This window comes from Heliangelus exortis, chromosome Z, assembly GCF_036169615.1.
Source record: "Heliangelus exortis chromosome Z, bHelExo1.hap1, whole genome shotgun sequence".
NCBI lineage: Eukaryota > Metazoa > Chordata > Aves > Apodiformes > Trochilidae > Heliangelus > Heliangelus exortis.
In genome coordinates, this window is record NC_092454.1 from 10,823,432 (window position 1) to 10,843,859 (window position 20,428).

At 58.4% G+C, this 20,428-nt stretch overlaps 1 protein-coding gene across 1 annotated transcript; it reads right to left on the reverse strand.

Annotated features, from left to right (window-relative positions):
* Window positions 1–9,250: 9,250 nt before the first annotated feature.
* TMEM8B (transmembrane protein 8B) lies at window positions 9,251–18,565 on the reverse strand. Its single transcript, XM_071730472.1, has 13 exons — window positions 18,378–18,565; window positions 15,511–15,700; window positions 14,859–15,066; window positions 14,437–14,570; window positions 14,040–14,299; window positions 13,431–13,786; window positions 13,053–13,149; window positions 12,753–12,876; window positions 10,999–11,141; window positions 10,628–10,806; window positions 10,399–10,545; window positions 10,209–10,325; window positions 9,251–9,742 (listed from the first exon to the last, which is right to left on the reverse strand). The coding sequence occupies exons 1-13, from the start codon at window positions 18,517–18,519 to the stop codon at window positions 9,407–9,409; spliced, it is 2,433 nt and encodes an 810-aa protein (XP_071586573.1). The 5' UTR covers window positions 18,520–18,565; the 3' UTR covers window positions 9,251–9,406.
* Window positions 18,566–20,428: the final 1,863 nt, after the last annotated feature.

A 20,428-nucleotide genomic window follows, 5' to 3' on the forward strand; every position in this document is an offset into this window, starting at 1 on the left:
CTTGCCAGGGCACCTTAGCTCCTCCAAACTCCTCCAGGTGACTCCAAACATCCACATGGCCCATGGTACACATCACCAGGATGAGCAGCCCATGCCAGCTGGCTGAAGCACCCCATATGTGGCCAATCTATAGAGAGAGGCAGAAATAAGTCCAACGGGGCCAGCAGCGAAGTAGCCAGGGACAGCAGGTGCTAGAGCACCAGTGAGCCTGAGGGATTTGGCAAGGATGTGCCACAATGCCAGCATCTGGCAGGGGAGAAGCATGGGTGTGAGGTGCTGGGGAAACCGATTACCTCTTGTGGCACCACCCCTTGTCCCACACCATCAGCAAGCCCTGGATGAGAGAGAAGGGATGTCCTGCAGAGGCTCAACAGCCCCATGATGCAGGACAGGGCCCACAGGGACTGCTGGGCGTGGGGACAGCGCTGGTGGGGATGGTGCTCCCACAGTGGCTCTGCTCCTGACTGCGGCAGTTCTGGACACTGTCCCCACGGGGGGGGTTCACTGCCTGCAGAGGGGCAGTGAGGGGCCAGTGATGTGCAGTGGGGTGCAAGGGGGTACAGTAGGGTGCAAGGGAGTGCAGCAAAGTTGCATGGGGCTGCAGAGAGGGTGAAGCAAGGTGCAGTGAAGTGCAGTGGGATGCAGCAGGGTGCAGTGTGGGTGCAGCGCCAGCACGCTGGAGTGCAGCAGGGTAGTGATGGGGCTCTGGAGGGGCACAATGGGGTGCAGCGGGGTGCGGTGGGGTGCAGTGGGATAAAGTCGTGGTCGGGGCTTGCAGGACATGGGGAGCAGAGTGACAGCTCTGCAGCCAATAGGAGATTAGATAGATAAGGGGGCGGAGCCATTTCAAGCCCCGCCTCCCTGTCGAGGGCGCGGCCAATGTTGCAGAGGGGAGGGGCCTCCCCGTGACGTCACGGCAGGGGGGTCGCGGACCCCTGCAGCCCCTCGGATCCCTCCAGGCAGCACCTGGGTTTAGGCACCGGCCCCTTTGCCCCCCTATCCCCAGAACTGGAGGTCACCCCCTCCGTGCAAAGTTGGGGAACCACCGCCCCCCGGGGCCTGCTTTACTCTCCCCACCCGGGTTGAGGAGACGGCTGTTGGGGTGGGGGTGTCCTTCAGGGGGTGAATCCTTCTTACTCCCAGCTTAAGTGCAAGGGGGGCTCAGGGGGACCCCAGCCCCTTTCCAGCGAGTCCCTGGAGTGCAGAGTGGTGACCCCCACCATCACTGGGCAGTTCCAGCTCACCCATCTGCACAGGGAACCGTGCACTGAAGGGATGCCAATGAGGGAGGGTCTGGGGTAAGCTGTTGCCCAGATCCTTTACTTAATAACAGGTACAACATATAATAACACGTTTGTAGGTGCTGGTGAAGCAGGCAGTGGACCTTTTGTCTCTGTACCCTGTTGTCGCTGGTACACTGTTCCCCGGGGATGATGCTCTGTGCCTGCTGGAGCCCGGTCCCATCCCGGAAAGCAGAAGCACCAGCACCATGACACAAATGACAACCCTGAGAGCACATTTGGGCTCTGTCCTGTGTTTTCCTGCTCCTGTCCCTCTCCTCTCTGTGGCTTACTCACCGTACCAGCCTCCCCTTTCTCCTTTCCTGCCCCAAATGGTGCCCCACACCCTGGGGGGACCAGGTGAGGCTACACAGACACCCCTTATACTCTCCCCCTGGCCACTGCTCACCCTGCAGCCCAGCTCTGGTGACCACCCTGCTGTTAGGAGCTGCTTTCCCCCAGGCTGATGGACACCAGCCTGGCTATCAGGGATGGGTCTGCAGGGAGGGACACCTCTAGCCATGGAGGCATCCCCAGGCAGCCTTTGGCTGCTTCCCTATTTCTCTTTCTTCTAAAGATGTGATGCTTTTCCATGGAAATGGAGGCACTTTCACTGGCAACTCTGTCCTGCTCTGACTTAGTGCAGAACCAATTTTTTTACTGATTTTACTTTCCAGTGAAACCTCTTCTAAGTAACTGCATTTTCTGAAACTAGCAGCATGTTTTCCAATATTTACTGAATAGATGCTAGGGCTGATAACACTCGATGCTTATAGTTATCACTGAAGAGTGGTATGCACTGTGCACTGGAAATAAAAGGGAGGGAGCAGACCAGACCAGACAGGTGACCCAAAATAGAACAGATCAAGTATTCCATCCCATGCTCAGTACGGATCTGAGGGAGGGTAGAGTCTTGGCCACCTTTCTTTTAGCAAGGTGTAAGGTTTTATTAGGCCTTCATAGGTGGGCCAGAAAGCAGTGCCAAAACACTCAGGCTCATGTTCATGTCCCATAAAGTAGCTCCCAGCTCTTCCCCACCAAATAACCATCCAGATTGGATACGGTGCAGGACAGAGGAAACAGTACTGTTACTGCAAAAGGCGTAATGGAGAGGAGAGAGAGGATATCTAAGGACAAGGAGAGGAAACTGCTTTGAAGTGCATCGGGGTGTTTATCTTGATGTCAAGAGCTCTAGCTCACTTTTTTAATGAAGCAGCTCCCCCCTTTGAAGTGTATCCTCCTTGTGCTGCGCATGGCTGCTGCTCAGGGAGATTCTGTACAGACTTCACCCTTGCCAGACTCTAATTTTTCTCATGTAATTTGCCTGGAAGGAAACAAAACAAACAAACTAACAGAACCTCCAGATCACAGCAGAGAGGATGAGACAGAAATGAAAACTCGGGGATGTGACCAGCAGAGAGAGCTGCCTCCAGACCCACAGGGCAGAGGACAGGGCTGGAAAGGTTTTTGAAGGCAGCCCTGCACCAGAGGTCACCTGGGTCTGAGACTCAATTTCAACTGAAGGCAGCATAAAAGAAGATGCTCAGTGCCTGGGAGCACTTGACACCCTGATCCTCGGGGTGTACTAATGCTTATGAGGTCCCTCAAGAGGGGTTGGGCATTGCTCCAGGACCCCCCCCTCCCCTCCCCCAAACACGGAGGAAGCCTCCAGCTCAGATTATCCATCTTCCCCCTGAGAGATGCCTTCATTAGTTAATTAGAACAACAACCCTCACGGGCTCGTCTGGGATTTGTAGCGTGCTGGCAGGAGATTTGCTGACTGCAGGCGAGCCCTGGGGCAAAGCTTCTTTGGAGGACACAGCGCCTGGAGCCCACCGGGAATTACCTCCCCTGCTGCTGAGCCGGCAGCCTCTGGATTGCACTTGTTCCAAGTCCATTTAATTTTAGCCAGAATACTCCTCCTCCAAATGCGGAGCCCTGGGTTTTAGCCCTGGAGGTGGTGAAGCTTTTTCATAAAAAGTAAGAATAAACTGTAATATTCCCCTTGGTGTAGGCACCACTCGCACTCCAACAGGAAGATTCAGTGTGATTTCTTTAATACAGCTTCCATTGGGAACACTGTTCATACATAGCAACATATTGCTTAGCACTTGGCTCTCTTGAGAGAAATTCTAGTGGAGGTATTTGAGAGGGGGGAAAGGGTTTTTATGAGAAAACTTTAATCTGCAAGCCATAAAGGGAGCAGTGGCTTTGCATCCCATGGAAAACATTCTCAGCCTCCTTTAAAATGTTTTTATCTTCCTCTATGGGCTTTCTTCATTTGAGAGATTCATCCAGGACTGCGTTTGGTGTAGCAGTTTGATTTCTGTCAGTGAGAGGCTGATTTCTCACGAGAGTAACCGCCTGCATTTCCTATCACTTGACAGTGAGCACAGCTGCATTTTGTGCTTGCAGACATTGTTCTGGCAATCACAGCCCATGGGAGATCCTTTCCTTGCTCACTGGCTGCAACATACCAAGGCTGCTCCTTCAGCAGAATCCCTCTGTGTTCATATACGGGCACTGGATGTCAGCTCCGAGAAACACTTGACTGCTTTATCCTAACATAAAAAGACAAAAGCTTGCAGGACACACAGGTCCTACCCCAAGGTTCATCCCAGAGGAGGCAGGTCCAGGTAGCAGCACTCTGGTGCACACCTGGACCACCCCCAAAGCCTCATTGCTGCAGCAATGCCTCAAAGTTGGCATGGGAAAATTACTGACAACTTTATGCCATTGCCAAGCTCTTCCTGCAAACCTTTTTGTGGGTTTTTTTATTCTGGTTTTCCATGTATCTTCATTCCCTCTCCTGTGCTCTTCATTTTGAGGCCTCTCCTCTCCTTGAGGAATGACCTTTCCCATCCCTTCACCCACCCCACTCTGCTTCTTGGCTGCATTGGCCCTGAAAATCTCGTTAAAGGACCCGTTCATTTACTGGAAGTCTCCAGCATGCTGCTCTGAGCTGTCTCCAGGCACTCTGCCCTTCTGGCTGCTCTATTAATTTCTTCTAGCAAGCTCCCTGATTTCTATGCAGTTCCCTTGATGAAGTTAAGCATGACTCAAGTGGCTTTTCTGCTCGGCAGAGCAGCTCTTCAGCAGCCTTTTTCTAAATTGCCAAGGATGAAGTCCTGAGTCTTGCTCCCTCACGGGTTCCACCTTTCCAAGAAACTCAATTACCAGCAGCTAAGAATCATGCTGCTCTGCATCATCCCCACATTTGCCAGCTCTCCCATGTCACAGTGTCCCCTTTCCCTGTCCACTCTTTCTATCTATCCATGCGACCCTGGCAGCTCCCCTGACACAGCCCCTCTGCCATGCTCCAGTCCCTCTGAGCACAGCTAAGCCATTTGCTCCTCATTTTGATGGACGTCTCATGCAAAACCAGGGCATGCCCTGCCACCCTGCTGCTGTCTCACAGCTCCACATCTTGTGGGCACTGCTGGGGAGAGGCTGGTTCCCTGTGCCCTGTGTCCATTTCCAAGTCCCTTGTACCTGCCCTGAGCTGCCTTTGTCACACTTAACTCTGTCCCAGTTGCATGGGACAGGTACCTCATGGCATAGTGCTGCCCCGGAGTAGGGAGATGGAGAGGTGCCCCATGGCAGGAACAACACAGGAGCATACACTGTGTCTGGACTTGCTCCGTCTGTAGCTCTGTCTCCTGCTTCTGGCTGCCTGGCTCCCATCCAGCACCCAATAGATGGGGGCTGAAGCTTTGAGGGGTCCTTGACAAAGAAGGAGGGCTGGGGATGGCTGAGGGAGGGTGAGACACAGACAGGGCTAGGAAGTGGGGAAGAGGGAGGGATGGGCAAGCAGACTCCTCCTGTGTTGCTTCAGGAGACACAGGTTCCTTCTGCATGTGCACATCTGCTTCTCCCAGGTTGGCCATGTCAGGCCCACTGTCTGCAGGGCTGAGGGACAGCCAGGGACAGAGCAGGGCTGGTGGCTCACAGTGCCTGTGGCTCCAGTGCCAGCTGTGGGTGATGGATGGGTCTGCACGAAGGGGGAGGTCGGGGCTTGCTACTCTGATGAGAAAATCATTGAGTGACTGCAGGGTGTGTCGGACAAATTGCAATAGAAGAGAGCAGACAGGTCACTGTCCAGCCCTTCATCATCCTCAGAATGGCATGGTGACTGTCATGCCCAGCCAGGGAGCAAGCTCTGGCTGCACTCACAGCAGGATTTACATTGATTGTGGTGGAAAGGCTCTGTCTCACTAGCATCAGAGTGAGAAGAAAGGGCGAGAGGACCTCCCAGGGCAGCAGTGGGGATCTGATACCTCTGATACCTCTGGGTTTCATGAGGTTGCAGGGATGTGGGGACAGACCAGCTTTGGGGCATCCCTATCCCTGCACCCTGCCGAGTTACTGCCATGTTTTGGGTACCACCAACCCCGAGGTGACCAATCTGGTGATACCCACAGCTGCCCCTGGGGCTAGCAAGGGGCACCCTCCTGCACCCAGAGAGACCCCAAGAGCTGGGACCCTCCACCTGCCCCACCACCATCACCCTGCTGCTGCCTGCTCAGACAGGGAGAGGAGGAGGGGAGAGGGGTCCTGCCTGCACGCACGCAGCCCACTGCAGGGCTCAATAATTCAGGCCTGACACATTAAAGTTGCATGGCGTGCAAATGCCTTCTGCAACGACAGACTGCGTCAGGGCTGCTGCCTGGTGAGCCAGGCCTGGGAGGGGAGGGCAGGATGCAGGCAGCCAGCAGAGCATCCCTGCACCTGCAGTGGGGGCTGGGGCCAGGAGGGGAGGTGGTGGGAGGGAGCATGAACAAGGCCTTTGGGATATGTATTTCTGAGAAGAACGTGGCTGATGAGGGGAATGCCAGCAGGATGGCACTGGTAGCCCAGGCAGCAGGAAGGACAGGGCTGGGATGCAGGAGGCTTAGCTGGGGTGATGCCCTCCTCAGGGCCACCCCCTTCTCCTGTATCACTGTGTCCCCTGCAGCTTCCCTGGCAGGACAGAGACCACAGAGGCTCGTCTTGCCCTAAACACCCAGTCCAAGCCCTTCCAAGCTCTGTCTGTCCCCACATCCCTGCAGCCACCTGCCCTGGTGTGGCCCAACCCCCGCCAATTCCTGCCCAGCACCAAGGAACTGTAGTCTTCACCGACTGTTCAGGGAGTTGGTTGCCGTGGGGATGTCAGATGTACCTGGTTGTCATAGGGACACTGTTGCCATGGTTACACCGTTGCTGTGCCTGGAAGAGGCAGGGATAGACAATCAGGAAGGCTGTTTACACTGGAGGGTGTGGTACGAGGGACGATCACAGAGACCCCAACAGTCTGAGCAGAGGGGAAAGGCAGAGCCCACCCCAAGCACATCCTCACAGGGTGGACAACAAGGGGAGAGCACCAGCAAAGCTCATCCAGCCCCACAGGGATGGAGAGGCTGACTGTGATGAAAGAAAGGTGGCTGAGATGATGCAGAGTCTGCCATGGGGTGTCCCAGCATGTTCCCAGACAGGTGTGGTGGGAGAAACTGAGCTGCACACCCTGTGCTGACTGTCTCAGAGGATAGGGCAGTTTGGCCATGCTTGGTGCCAGCAGCACTGAGCAAAATCCTGCAAGATTGCGTGTCCTGCAAGACTGCATGTCCTACACTTGCACCCCCCTGAGCCTTGCCAGCCTCCTGGGCAAGGGGATGATGGCTTTTTGCCCCATAGGGGATGGAAGATGAAGTGGAGAGAGGGATTCCCAGCTCCCAGCCAGCAGCCTGAGGACTCTGGAAGATGAGCTGGGCTGACAGAGAGTGCCTGATTCCCCTCCAGTGCTGCTTGGCTGAGCTCCCTCCCCAGCAGCACAGTTGGCCACTTGGCCTGTCCTTGAGATGAAAAATGCAGTCGCAGGTTTAATTAAAAAGAGAAGGAGCATTGAGCCACTCTGGCAGCCCAGAGAAGGGGAGTGTAGCAGCACTGGTGTGTGGCTCTTCAGGGCTTCCCTGAAGGCTCAGCCCTGCAGGCTCAGACCCCTGCCCACCTCTGCCAGGACCACTTGAGGGGCAAGAACTGTATCATGGTGCCTGCTGTGGGGCAGGCCAAGGGCTGCAGAAGATGCTTCCAAAGGGTTTGTGCATCCCACCACATGCTGACTGGGCTCTGTTATTGCAGGGTCTGCACAGTCTTGGCAAGTGGCCAGGTTTGTGCTTCAGGCCTGCAGCAGTGGCCTGGGGGATGAGGGAGGGCTGAGGAGGCTGCATGGACCACTGCCATCTGCATGAAATCAGGGTGTGTTTGTGCAGGACCACTCACCAGGCTTGAGCCCCACACTCAGCGATCACCACACTCCAGTGTGTGGCTGATGTGAAATCTGAAGCTGAGCTCCCTGTTCTCTGGGTGCTGCGACTGCTGAGGGGATGCAATTGGACTTGGTGAGGTGAGTAATGTTTTTAATTGAAAAATTAATCCTTAATCAGACAGCTGATTGGACCAGACAGGGCATTTTGCATGGCTGATAGAGTACTGGAGGGTAAGCCCTCGGGGGAAAGAAGGGCAGGAGTGACCGTGGCTCCTGCCCAGCCACCCCAGGCTGCCCAGCACACCCTGCAGCCATCATCCCCCACAGGGCCTGGAGATGCAGGCAGCAAAGCTCTGAGCACACCACCACCTGACTAGATCACTGCTCCTTCTGCTCTGCCCACCCCAACCTCACCGTCCCTGACTGCCACCCCTGCAGCCCCCCGAGCCTACCCTGCTCCAGACAGCTGGGGCCCAGCTCCCAAGCAGCAGGTTTAATTAGATTGCAATCCTATTACATAGCTGCCTGCCCGCCCACAGTTGCTAATCCTGTTAGGCATCCAGTAAATCTCCCTGTGTCAGACTTTGTCCCTGGGGTATGGGGAGGGGTTTGCTGGCAGGTGGGCTCTGCTGAGCCAAGATGGGACTCCAGAGCTTTCCCTGGGGACTCACCTGCAGGGTTGGGAAGACCCCAGGGAAGCAGTCCTCAGAGGGGTGAGAATCATAGAATCACACAATGGTTTGGGATGGATGGACCCAAAAAATAATATAGTTCCATCCCCCTGACATGGGCAGTAGAAGAAGCAGTGGGGTTTCCTCTCTCATCTTTGGTCCATCTTTCCCCCTCTGAGCTGCAAGAGCAGGTGTAAATGCCCTGTCTTTGAGCCACACACACAGTCTAGGTGTTTGCCACCACACCACAGCCACCACCATGCCTCCTGTGGGTGCTAAGCCCATGGGTCTGATCACAGAGCAGACTAAGAAACAGGGGCTGAGACAGGGTTGTCTTAACCACATGGGGAGTATGGTCCATGCAATGCCCCCTCAGTGATGCTCAGCACTCAGCACAGACCAGTCAGCTGCTCATGGATAGTGGCAAAAACAAGGAGACAGGATCCCTGCTCCACTGCTCCTGGCTGGGTCAACCCACTGAGACAGGCTGCTTTAGGTAGCATGGTGACACTGAGGGGCTGTGGGTTTCTGGGGACATGGCCCTGCAGGCAGCACACTCTCAGCCCCCTGCACCACCATGGCAGGCAGCAAGAGGACCACTGCCCAGCCACAGCTTCTCCCATGGTCCTGCTGTTTTCTGGGGGATAACCCTGATGCCCTGGCACAGCACAACAGCTGCCTGTGAATCGGGCATAACAACTTTCCTGTGAAAGCACAGGAAAAGCCATGGAAAAGTCATCCCAGCTCTGCAGCCTGCCCTGCAGCAAGCCAAAAGACCACAGCGCCTGGACCCCCAGCTCTTGCAGCCCACCTTACTGGAGCTGTGTCAGCCCCAGAGCAGTCCACCATGGAGCAGCAGCTCTTGCTACAGACCCTTCAGCAAGAGCCTGAGAGATTCCTGGCAAGAGATTCCTGCCATTCCCTCTGCCACACACGGGCACTTCCATGGCTCGTCAAAGAGAGGACCATGGGCCCAGCTGACCCTCGAGCCTCCTCCGACCCCCTCCTCTCCCTCCTCCCCGCGCTCTGCACCGGACTGAGCCTCAGAATTCCTGGAGACAAGTTCAACCAGGCTGTAATTGCAAGAACAGGGTGGCACAGGTGGCTGCGCACCCACCCAGAGGAGTCCTGGTGCTCCCAGGGATGGGCAGCCTGTAAAGAGAGTGAGTGCTGGGCCCCGCGGGGCGCTGGAGGAGTCCGGGCTGCCGTCAGCATCAGCTGGTACAAATGCTGTTGATGGAGGCCACGGCTGGGTCAACAAGCCCCAGCTCCTCCTGTTCGTTGATGCAGAGCTGGTACCCGCAGCCCTTGCGCCGGGGCAGCGGCCCCAGGCGCCCGCGGGGTTTGGCACGGGGTGGGAGCAAGAAGCCGACGCTGCCGGCGATGAGCAGGTGCCAGATGCTGTGGATGTAGAAGTAGTTCTCCTCCGTCTCCACGAAGGCGTAGAGCAGCACGGCGGCCGCCGCGATCAGCGCTCCCGGGCAGAGGTAGAAAGCCCAGCGCTTCCAGGTGGGTGGGTAGCAGTGGCGGCGACGGATGGTGCGAGTTGTCTGAGGTGGGAAAGCAAACAGGGGGGGGTGACAGAGTCAGACACAGAATTTTAAGGGTTGGAAGGGACCTCTAGAGATCACGGAGTCCAACACACACACACACACCCCACCCTGCCAAAGCAGGATCAGCCTCAGCCAGGCCACACAGGAATGCATCCAGGTGGGTTTTGAAAGTCTCCAAGAGTCTCCAAAGAAGGAGGCTCCACAACCTCCCTGAGAAGCCTGTTCTAGTGATCTGTCACCCTCACAGTGGAAAAGTTTTTTGGGAGAGGCAGCCCCGGCAGGGACAGGCACAGCCTATGTGCTGCTATGCCACAACCTCCAAGAGCCAGGGAGGAGTCTTCATGGGGAAGGGCAGAGGCAGCAGAGGGGAGATGTTCCCAGAGGAGTGGGGCTGGAGAGCTGGGCAGGATGCTGAGAGCAGATGGAATGGGGCTATAAGAGGAGAGGGGCAGCATCTCCTTACCCAGGCAATGGCCATGATCCCTAAGGCGAAGAGGCTGGGCCCCAGCAGGTTCCATAGCCCGTGGCGATCCATCTGCAGAGCCATGGAGAGCAGCATGGCCCCCAGCAGGTACAGCACCTGTGGGGCAGCAGGGCACCCATCAGGATGGGTCCCCTCCTTGCCCACCCCACAGATGTCCTCCCACACTTGCCTGCTTGACCAACGGCTGCAGCCGGGCCATGGCAATGACAGTGACCCACACAGACATGAGGGAGCCCAGGAAGTCACAGAACTGTAGAACGTCATACTCCATGATGCAAAACACCACGATGCCTGGCTGGTCACAAGCATGGTAAAACTGGGGTAGAGGGAAAAAGGGTGTGAAAGCCATCCCACACAGCCCCGGCCCCTTTCCTGCCACCCCAGCCACCCCCACTCACAGTGGAGAAGAACATAGTGAAGATATAGACAGCAGCTTCCAGGAGGTAGTGGCTGCGGACGGCGATGGCCACGGGAGGCACGAACATGACATTGCTGAGGCACAGCAGCAGCGTGGAGAGGAGCTGGAAGCCATAGGAGAAAGCCTCGGCGTTGTCCGTGCAGCCCCAGCCGTTCCAGCCTGTGGCCAGGGATAGCCATCACCCTTGCAGCACCGGCAGGGGCCAGGGAGGGAGCAGGGAAGCCCCCTCCCAGGGTCCTGCCGGGAGCTGGTGTGGCAGGGGGTGGGACTAATGCGGTGCACAAGCCCCGGCGAAGAGGGGAGGATGCCGGGGGGGTCCCTGGGTGCAGAGGGCGCTGTGGCAGCTCTCACCGGCTTTGCACTCGCAGGCAGCGTACAGGTAGTTGTTGGTGCGCAGCAGCTTGCACTGCCCGTAGATGCCGCAGTCATTGATGCAGGGCGAGAGGTAGGCGCGCAGGTACACCTCGGCCGTCACGTTGGTGCAGGGCTCGAACCTGTGGTGAAAGAGGAGGATGTCAGCCCTCGGCCGTGACCCCTCGAGCAGCTCCTGCCTCTGCTAGAGGCCCTGGTCACACCCAGGTTTGGCAGAAGATGGGAGACCCAGGGACTGAGTGAGCTGCCTTGGTGCTACATATGGCAGCTGAGAGCTGGTCCCCAAGGATGTTGTGTGCTGTGGATGTCCGTGCCAGGATGGGTGAGAGCAGGAGGAGCCCAGTGCTCAGATTCACTTTACCTTTCGCAACACACTCAGCTGACTCCTATTTCATCTGGATTTTGGTGTGTAAACACTGTGCCTGGCTATGCTTGAGTGTGACTGAGCTGCGGAAGGACTGACCACAACTTGGCAGTGCAGAAGCACAGACTAGAAATGCAGCATGGGGGTCAGAGCAGGCACGGGACCCATGAACAGGGCTCTGGTCACACCGAGCACCTTGGCAGCTCCAGTAAGCAGGAGCACAGACTGGCTGGTGTCCTGACCAGCTCCTGCCAGTGCACACTCAGGCACCTCAGCACACACACACACAGAGCACCAGTGGCATGCATGGTCAGGGCACACCAGCACATCTGCCTGCTGTCCCTACCTGTCCTTGCACAGTTGAATCTGCACACACCTGCACATAGAACACACACAGCCCTGTCAGCTGTCACAGACCCACATGCACACACAGAGCTGCCTATGCGTGTGTGCCCCAGCGTGCCTGCAGTGCTGCCTGCATGTGTGCACCAAACACCCAGTTCTGCACAGGTCTCTCTGCAAGGCAATCAGAGAACAACCTCCAGGTACATTGTAAGATTTTCCTGGAAGAGGGGGAAAGTCATGTGGAAAAGAATTTGTTCTTTCTGTGGGCTCTGCTAGATGCACAGGAAGGATGAGTTTTGGTTTGTTTGCTTCCTTAAGTCATACACAAATATCCCATGTATTTTCAAGGGGTTAAAACCCTTTCAACACAAGTACATCTAGTCTAATGCTCAAAGTTCCTCTAAAAAGAAGGTTAAGTTCTCTTGGTACAAAAATTTTCCATTAGTCAAGATTTTCTGTGAAATTATCATAACAAGAACTTGCCAACACTCACACAGCACCGTCTGGAGGGCACAGAACACTCAGAGAACATGCACACAACAGCCTCTCTCCTCTGCAGAGCTCTCAAGCAGACACAGGACCAGTCCCTGGAGGTTCCGAGCAGAACAGAGGCACAGCAGCCTGACCAGAGCTGCCCCCTCATGGGCACAGCCAAGCCCTGTCCTCGCAGTGACAGCCCAGTCCCCTCCTGGGCATGGGTACAGATGGGCACAGCCAGGGAGACGGGCAGGAACCAACAGATGCACATGGAGTTTGCAAGCTGACAGGCACTTCCTCACTGAGAGATGGAGGGAAGAGCCACAGGGACTCACAGATGGTCGAGCAGGAGCAAGACAGAACCGCCCATGCCCACACAGGCACTCAGATGGTGACACACAGCCCATGAAGCCACGTGCACACACGTGAGCAGTGACATGCAGAGCACGGGCCAGGAGCATCCGTGGACCCACAGCACATGTAGATGCAGGCCACGCTGGGGACATCCCTCTAGGAGCACAGGGAAGGTACATGCCAGGGCTCTTACCCGTGCTCTGTGGCACAAAGTGAACGCAGGCTCAGGTACCAGCTGCCCGTCTGTGGGTAGGGGATCCGCAGGCGGCTGAGGCTGGCTGTGGTGTTGACAGAGAGCAGGAAGCCTGCCAGGGACTCTGTGGGCAGGGAGAGCTCTGGGTGAACAAGGCAAGGGAAAGCCCCTTCCCCTAGACAGAGCTGGGACAGGGACAGAGCAACCTGTACCCGGCTCCAGGGCAGGGAGAGATGCCCCCCAACAGCCTCTGCCATCTTCCCCCCCAGCCTCTCGATGCACATGCACAGTTCAGCCTACCCGTCTCGCAGGTGACCGATGAGTTGTCACCAGATGTCAGGGGGACTTCATGGTTGAGACACCCAAACACTGTCACGTTCTCACCACACAGAGAGCTCTAGCAGCAGAAAAGGAGATTGGCCTCAGCCAGTACCAGGGATGTACCCTGCTCTGACAGCACCACCATCATAGCACACCACCTAGCAGTGCCTTAACCCACTCCCCATCACTCAAGAACACCTCAAGGCCATCATCCTGCCCTTGGAGCACCCTAATCTGTGCTCCATCACCCAAGAGCTCCCAAATCATTATCCCAAACCCTGTTCCACACCTTACTGCAGCCCTGACATCATCTATCTCCCAGCCCACCCCCAACCCAGGGCACAGTAACAACCTTACCACATTGAGCCGCAGCTCCAGGTTGAGCACCCCACCACTGTCCAGCACTGGCAGGAGGTTGATGACAAAGACTGCAGGGCGGTCAGGTGGCACCGAGACATTGGGCCCAAAGAAGATGTAGAAGTGGACAGAGAAGGTGTCCAGCTCATTGCGCAGTGTGGGGCGGACTGGCCAGCACTGCTCGCCAGCGGATGATGAGGTGGGAACAGGGAACGGGTACTTCGTGCCATTAGGGCTCTCAGGTGGAGGGCTGTCCCCCAGCCCCAGCCCACCCGCAGAGCCGAAGGAGTGGGGCATGTTCATGGAGGCACTGGAAGGCAGGAAGGGTGGCCGGGCCAGGCTGGGTCGAGAGCAGTCTGGGGAGGGCAGAGTCATCAGCCTCAGCACCGCACAGCCCCTCCAGCACCCTCTTAGATCCCACTTCCCCTTCTTGCTCAATGCTCACTTTCATCTGCATCCCATCCCAAACACCCCTTGGTGTCCCCATTTCAGCAAAGGTGGGCATCACCCTGCACTTAACCAGGGCCAGATACTGCAGACATCTTTTACCAGTCACCCAAGCAGAGTAGAGACCATGCCCTCCACCCACACCTCCCTGTGGCCCCTCACCTGTGAGCTGCACGGTCACCTGGAAGGAGACAGTGCCAGGCACCCCAGGGTGTTTCTCGACCAGCACATAGTACCAGTGCTGCCAGAAGGGTAGATCCAGTGCCAGCTGGCAGGGAGCATGTTCCCGGCAGTCCAGCGCCGTGGAGTTGTGCAAGGGGGGAGCCTTGGCCCTCACACGCAGCCAGAGTGGGCAGCCCTCCGACCCACGGCACCGCAGCACCTCCACCAGCACCCGTGATGTGTAGCTGGGCACAAACACCCTGTGGGACAGCAGGGTCAGGTCCTACCCCTCAGCAGGACTCAACAAAGGCTGGGAAAGCAAGCCAGCAGGATGGAGGACCCAAAAAAATCTCCACCCTGGGGATGCCCTCTTCCTCAGAGACCCTCCCACACTCACTTGTAGAGGCAGGAGCGGTTGTGGGGGGCCATGCTCTGCTCGGTGACATAACCAGGGTACAGCACAGCAATGTTAACCAGGCGCTGGACGATCAGCTGTGGCTGGAAGAGATACTGGCACTCCTCGTAGAGACCCTGCACCAGTAGGACAGTCAGCACGGGCCCAGAGGGGACCAGCTGCACAGAGCCACCATCCCCCCACTGCTGACCCTGCACCACAGCGAGGTGTTGGGATGCAGTCTGGCCAGGTGCCCTCCATCTGGATGTGCCCAGGACCCCCAGCAAGAGATGCAGTAGCCTCCTGCCCCCCATATTCCCTACTTGGGACACCTGCCCTGGATACTGCCAGCCCAGGACAGTCATATCCCAGCAGAGCCCTGCAGCGAGCCCTGCCATGCCCATGGTCCCCCCCAGGCCCTTCACCTTGACGGAGATCTTGCCCTCATCTTTGGGCAGGTGGGCAGCCAGGAACCAGTCCCCGGGCAATGGACTGGTGACATTGAACACCCCGGTGGTGCGGTTGGGCAGGGTCCAGGTGAGGGTTAGTGCAAAGGAGCCAGGGACAGCTGTGTCCCTGGGGAAATGAGTGTGCAGCGGGTTAATGACGGAGGGAGCCCCGGAGCGGAAATACCTGCAGGAGAGAAGGCAATTAGCAGAGAGCAGGCAGGGACAGCCTGCCCTACATGTGAGGGGTCTGTCCTCCATGTTATTAGGAAGCTCAAAGACATGATGGGGAAGCCATCTGTCATCTGAGACTTTGCTCAAGGCTGTGAGCTTTCCTGATGGTGGGTGTTCAAGCAAAACTGTTCGTGTATGAGATGCACAAAAGAGTGGAGCCTGCACCGGCCCTGGGAAGAAGAGCCACAGAAAGTAAGCGTGTGTGTGTGTGTGTGTGTGTGTGTGTGTGTGTGCATACAGGCACCTGTGCATACCTTTGTTGCATGTGTGAGTGCTCCTCTATCTGTCTGCATATACACACAAGAAGCAGACAGGAGCAGGCAGGCTCCCTGGTAAGTCTAGAGAGGGGGCAGCAAGTGCAGGCAGGAACAAAACACAGAGCAGGCTGCTTACTCACACAGTGATGCTACGGTCTGGACATTGATCCCCAAATGTGCCACCTTGCTCCTTGAAGGTGATAAGGTTCCAGACAGCAATTACTGTGTCCTCAGGGATGTGGAAGTGGAACAGCTCAATGCTGGCAAAGGAGCGGAAGGGGCTGAGCTTGCGTGGTGTGCGGGTGAAGTAGTCGGTTGCAAAGAGCCCATCTGCAGAGGACACCCAAGGGACTCTCAGTGGGGTGAGCAACTAGAGAGGTGCAGCACCTCTCCCAGACCAGCCCCACACACGCAGACTCTGAACAAGCCCCAGAATCAGCAGCCCGGAGGCAGGAGGGGCGAGGGGCTGTGCCATTACAACGTGTCCCCATGGCTGATGCCAGTTGTGCCCAGCTGCATCTCCCAGCCCTAGAACAGCCTGCATTGTGCCTGGTTCAGCACTGCCTCAAGCACAGTTCCCTGAGCTGTGGGCACTCATCCTCCGGAGCCTGCAGAGCAACTAGCCGTGGTTGCTCAGGCTCTGAACAGGTGCAGCTCACTGCTTCCAACTCACAATCCTCTTCAGTGAGGACCAGCTCCCTGAAATTTGCCTGTAATAAATGTTCATTCCTCATCAGGAGCTTCAGCTCCTGCCCCAACGGGTCAGGTCCCACAGGGACACAGACTCCCCCTTCTCTGCTTGCCAAGGAGACTCGGCACAGACCCCATCATAAACCACAGAGTCCCACCCCAGAGCCATGAGAAGGAGCAAGCAGTGCACTTCCTGCACAGCATCCCAGCTCTCCCATGGTTTGCGGAGGAGGGATGGTGCACATATGTTGCACATATGCACACGTGGGTGCTTTCTGCGTACACTGCAAAGCGGAGGCGTGCATGCCTACATGCATGGGTGAGTGTGGCTGGGCACAGTCCCCTGTCTGCAAGACACTTCCTGCAAACCCACACACACACTGGGGCCACCTCCCCATGCCCAACTGTCTGACACTTTGATTTCCAGGAGACCCAGGAGCAGAGGGGCAGCCACTTCTTTGGCACAGTAGAGACAAGGGAGAACTACTCTCCAGACAGCAGGTGCAACTTCACCCTACCATTGCATCTCTCCCCCCATCCCAGAATGTAAGACCTATCCATTATTCCCCAGAGATACACCAAGGATGAGATGTGTCTCCGCACAAGATGTGCAGCAAGGGTACCAGATGGTACTGGCAAGACAGATACCAGCAGATGATGGGCTGGGTGCAAGCCTGTGACCAGGAGGACTCATCCAGTGGGAAGTGGGATAGTTTAGAAGAAGAGAGATGCTTTGCACAGCTTGTGCCTGGCTGAGTGTGAGCGCATGTGCTTGTGTGCACGTGTGTTTTTGCTGTGTGTGCAGCCCCAGCTGGCTGTACACTGACAGCATCTGCTCCCTTGCCTGAAACAAAGGCAGCTCCCCCTCCCCTTCACTGCCAGCCAACACAAGCCAGGCATGAAACAAAATACCTGTCTCGATACAAGAGCTCCTGATCCCAATTCCCCCACCATGAACCACCAAGCCACTCCATATGTAGAGAGAGTGACCTGGCAAGCAGCCCCAGGGAGGAGAGGATATTGAGCACAACTCTAAGAGGTGGCATGGGGGGGAGTACTCCCAGAGTGTTTGCCCCATGCCCACTCTCGTGGCAAGGCTTGGGGAGACAGTCTTGGGCAGAAGGTCAGTCTGACCACAATACCACAGCACCATGACCAGAGCAAGGGGGGGAGGGTTGCTGGACGACAGAAGGGGACTTTATAACCATGAGGTGGGGGGGGAAAGGAGGAACACAAGTACCTCTCTGCCCCAGGACAGCGCAGGACCCCCCAAAAACCGGGATCACATCCCCAGGTGACGGCGGGAGGTCAGCACCACGAACAGCGGTCAGGACCTGGACAGCTCCAGTCACCGCCCCACGGCGGCCCCCGCCCCACGGCAGCGCCAGCCCCAGGGCACCAGCAGCCCCCCGGCCAGCTGCGTCCTCCCCAGAGGATACCCCCACACACAGCCTCCAAAAAGGCCCCCGTGGTCCCAAGCAGCCCCGTCACCAAGCCAGCTCCCATCGCCCCACATCATCCCGCCGGTGTTCCTCCCCACATCCCGATGCTGGCTGCCTGTGCATCTCCCTCTCCGCAGGCTGCCCACCGCCGCTGCCCCACCGCATGCTCACAGCTCTCTGCCTTGACCGCCAGCTGCGTCTGCAGCCCCACCAGTGCACCCCATTGCATGGGCATCTGGTATACCCGTGCACATGCATCCCCATGGCCCCACACAAACACCCCCTTGCACACGGATTTCTGTGTCCCATCGCACCCACGTCGGGCCCTATTGTACATGCACCTTCTGCCCCACTGGACATACACATCTGTCTGTCCCATCCCTTTCCCCATTGCACACACCCCCCGCACTCATCTGGATACACCTCTGTGCCCTGTTGCTTGCAAGCCCCAAACCCCACTGCGTGCGCACCCCATCCCCTGTTGCACAGACTCTTCGTGTCCCATCGCCTGTGCATCCTGCACCCCACAGCAAGCAGATGCTCTGCCCCGCAGGACACACACACACCCGTGCTCATTCTCACCCACCCCCTGCCCCACTGATCGCACACATCCTGTTTCTCATGTACCCATCGCAAGCGCATCCCCCTGCCCCACCACACGAGCACCTCACGCCCCACAGCCCGCGGACCTCCTGCCCCATTGCACGCACGCACACCCCCACAGCACCCCGCACCCCACATTCTCATTACAGACGCACTCCTGCTCCCCACGGCACCCGCACCGTCCACCGATCACGCAGCTCCCCCCTTCTCCCCCCCCAAAATGCTTGTGCCCCGTCCCGTGTGCCACACACCCCCGGCCCCGCTGCACTCACCGGCGGGCGGCGGCAAGAGGAGGAGGAGGAAGAGGAGGAGGAGGTGGAGGAGCGGCAGGAGCCGGAGCGGCAGGCGGAGGGGGGGGGCGAGCGGCCGCCGCTGCCCGCCGCCCCCGCCGCCCCCGCCGCCCCGCCGGCCCATGCCGCCGCGCCGGCTGCCGTGGGTCGCGCGCCGCCAGCAGCCCCGCCGGTTACCGGCTCCCATGACGTCACCCGCCCCGCCCCCCGGGACCGCCCCCCCGGCAACATTGGCCACCAGCCCCGTCACTCGCCGGGGGCAGGGACCGGCCCCCCAAGCCCCCCGGACGACCCCGTGACACCACACATACACACGGACGCACCCGCACACCCGGGGGTGTCCCCGCTGCTGCTCGGGGCATCGGGTGGGCATGGGGGACATGGGTCTGGGGACAGGAACACGGGTCTGGAACGGGGACACGGTGTGCTGTAGGGATATAGGGCTGGGGGACAGAGAGAGACGCTGGGCTGGGGACCGGAACATGGGCTGGAGATACAGAGGTGGGCTGGGGACAGGGACTTGGGGGTGGGGACAGGGACACCGTCCCTAGAGCAAAGGGACGGTGATTGAGGACATGGGCACGGGCTGGGGATGGTGACATGAGGCTAGGGTCAGGAAAAGATACCGAGAACAGAGATACCAGACTGGAGGTCAGGGACATGGTGCTGGGACAGGAACAATGACTAGGGACAGGGATATGGCCCGGGAAGAGGGACACGGGCTGGGGACAGGGAGCTGGGCTGGGATATGGCCCGGGAGGAGGGACACGGGCTGGGGACAGGGAGCTGGGCTGGGAATATGGACATGGGGCCGGGGACAGGGGCATGCAGGTGTCCATGAGGCCAGGCTACAAGAGGGCAGAAGTGAGATGGGCTGGGACACAGGGGCCCCGGGGCTGGGGTGTAGGGGGACAAGGGGGCCACAATGTAGGGAAGAAAGAGGAGCGTCTTATGGAGAAGGGGTGGGAAGCAGCAAGGGCCTGGGGAGGCAACATAGGGGCGGTGAGAGCGGCTGCCTATGGGGTGGGGGGTGGGGCTAAACATGGGGGCTGTTTAATGGGGGCCGGATGGTTTTCTAATAGCGGCTACTATCATAAATTATATTTATTTTCTAGAGCAGGGGAGGGGTTGTGGGGCACCGTCTGCGGGGATGAGGGCATCCCGACTGGAAACGACCTCACCCCTCTTCCCCAAACTCTCTTACATCATCCCCAGAATCCCCTGACATCACCGTCCCCCTTGGCCGCGGCGGAGGCGAGCAGGTGACTCCCGAGGGTCCTTTGCCCCGTGCCAGCCCCGCTGCCTCCCGTCCACTAACCCGGGATCTGCGGAGGGAGCGACGGCCCAGGGGCCCCTTCTCAGAACGCACCCCCCTTGCCGGCACCGCGGGGATCCTTCCCTCCCGGGAGGGGGGCTGGGAAGGCTATGTCGTCGTCCACCAGAATGCCCCCCAAAGGCTCCAAGAGGCCACCGCAGCTCTGCGGGATGCAGACACCCATGGGGGCGGGTACCCAAAGGGGTACCGGGCCAGGCGGGACCCTCAGGGGGGACCTGCAGCCCCCCTGCCGGGGTAAAACGCACCGCAGCCTGGACAGAGGGGTCTGTTCCCCCTTCAGCCCCACGTGTCCCAAGTATCTGGGGCTGCCCTACGACCCCCACGGCCACGGAGAACGATGCGTGTCCACGGCAGCACAGGCGATGAGGGTGGTTCCCCTGTGCTACCCCGGGGCCGAAGAAGCGGAGGAAATGCCTGTCCCAATGTGGTCTGGTCCTCGTGGCTGCCTCAGTGCCGGTCCCGGCCCAGCACGGTCCCCGCCGCTCGTCCCTCCCATTCCCCATCGCTCCCCGCTACCGGTCCCGTCCCGGTTCCCACCGCTCGCCGCTTCCCGGCCCCATCCTGATCCCGCCGCCCATTCCCAGACGTTCCTCCCACTGGGTCCCGGTCCCGCTCCGCTTCCCATCGCTCCCCCATCCCGGACTCGGTCCCGGTCCCCGCCGCTCGCCCCAGACCCGAGCGCGATTTCCTCCCGGCC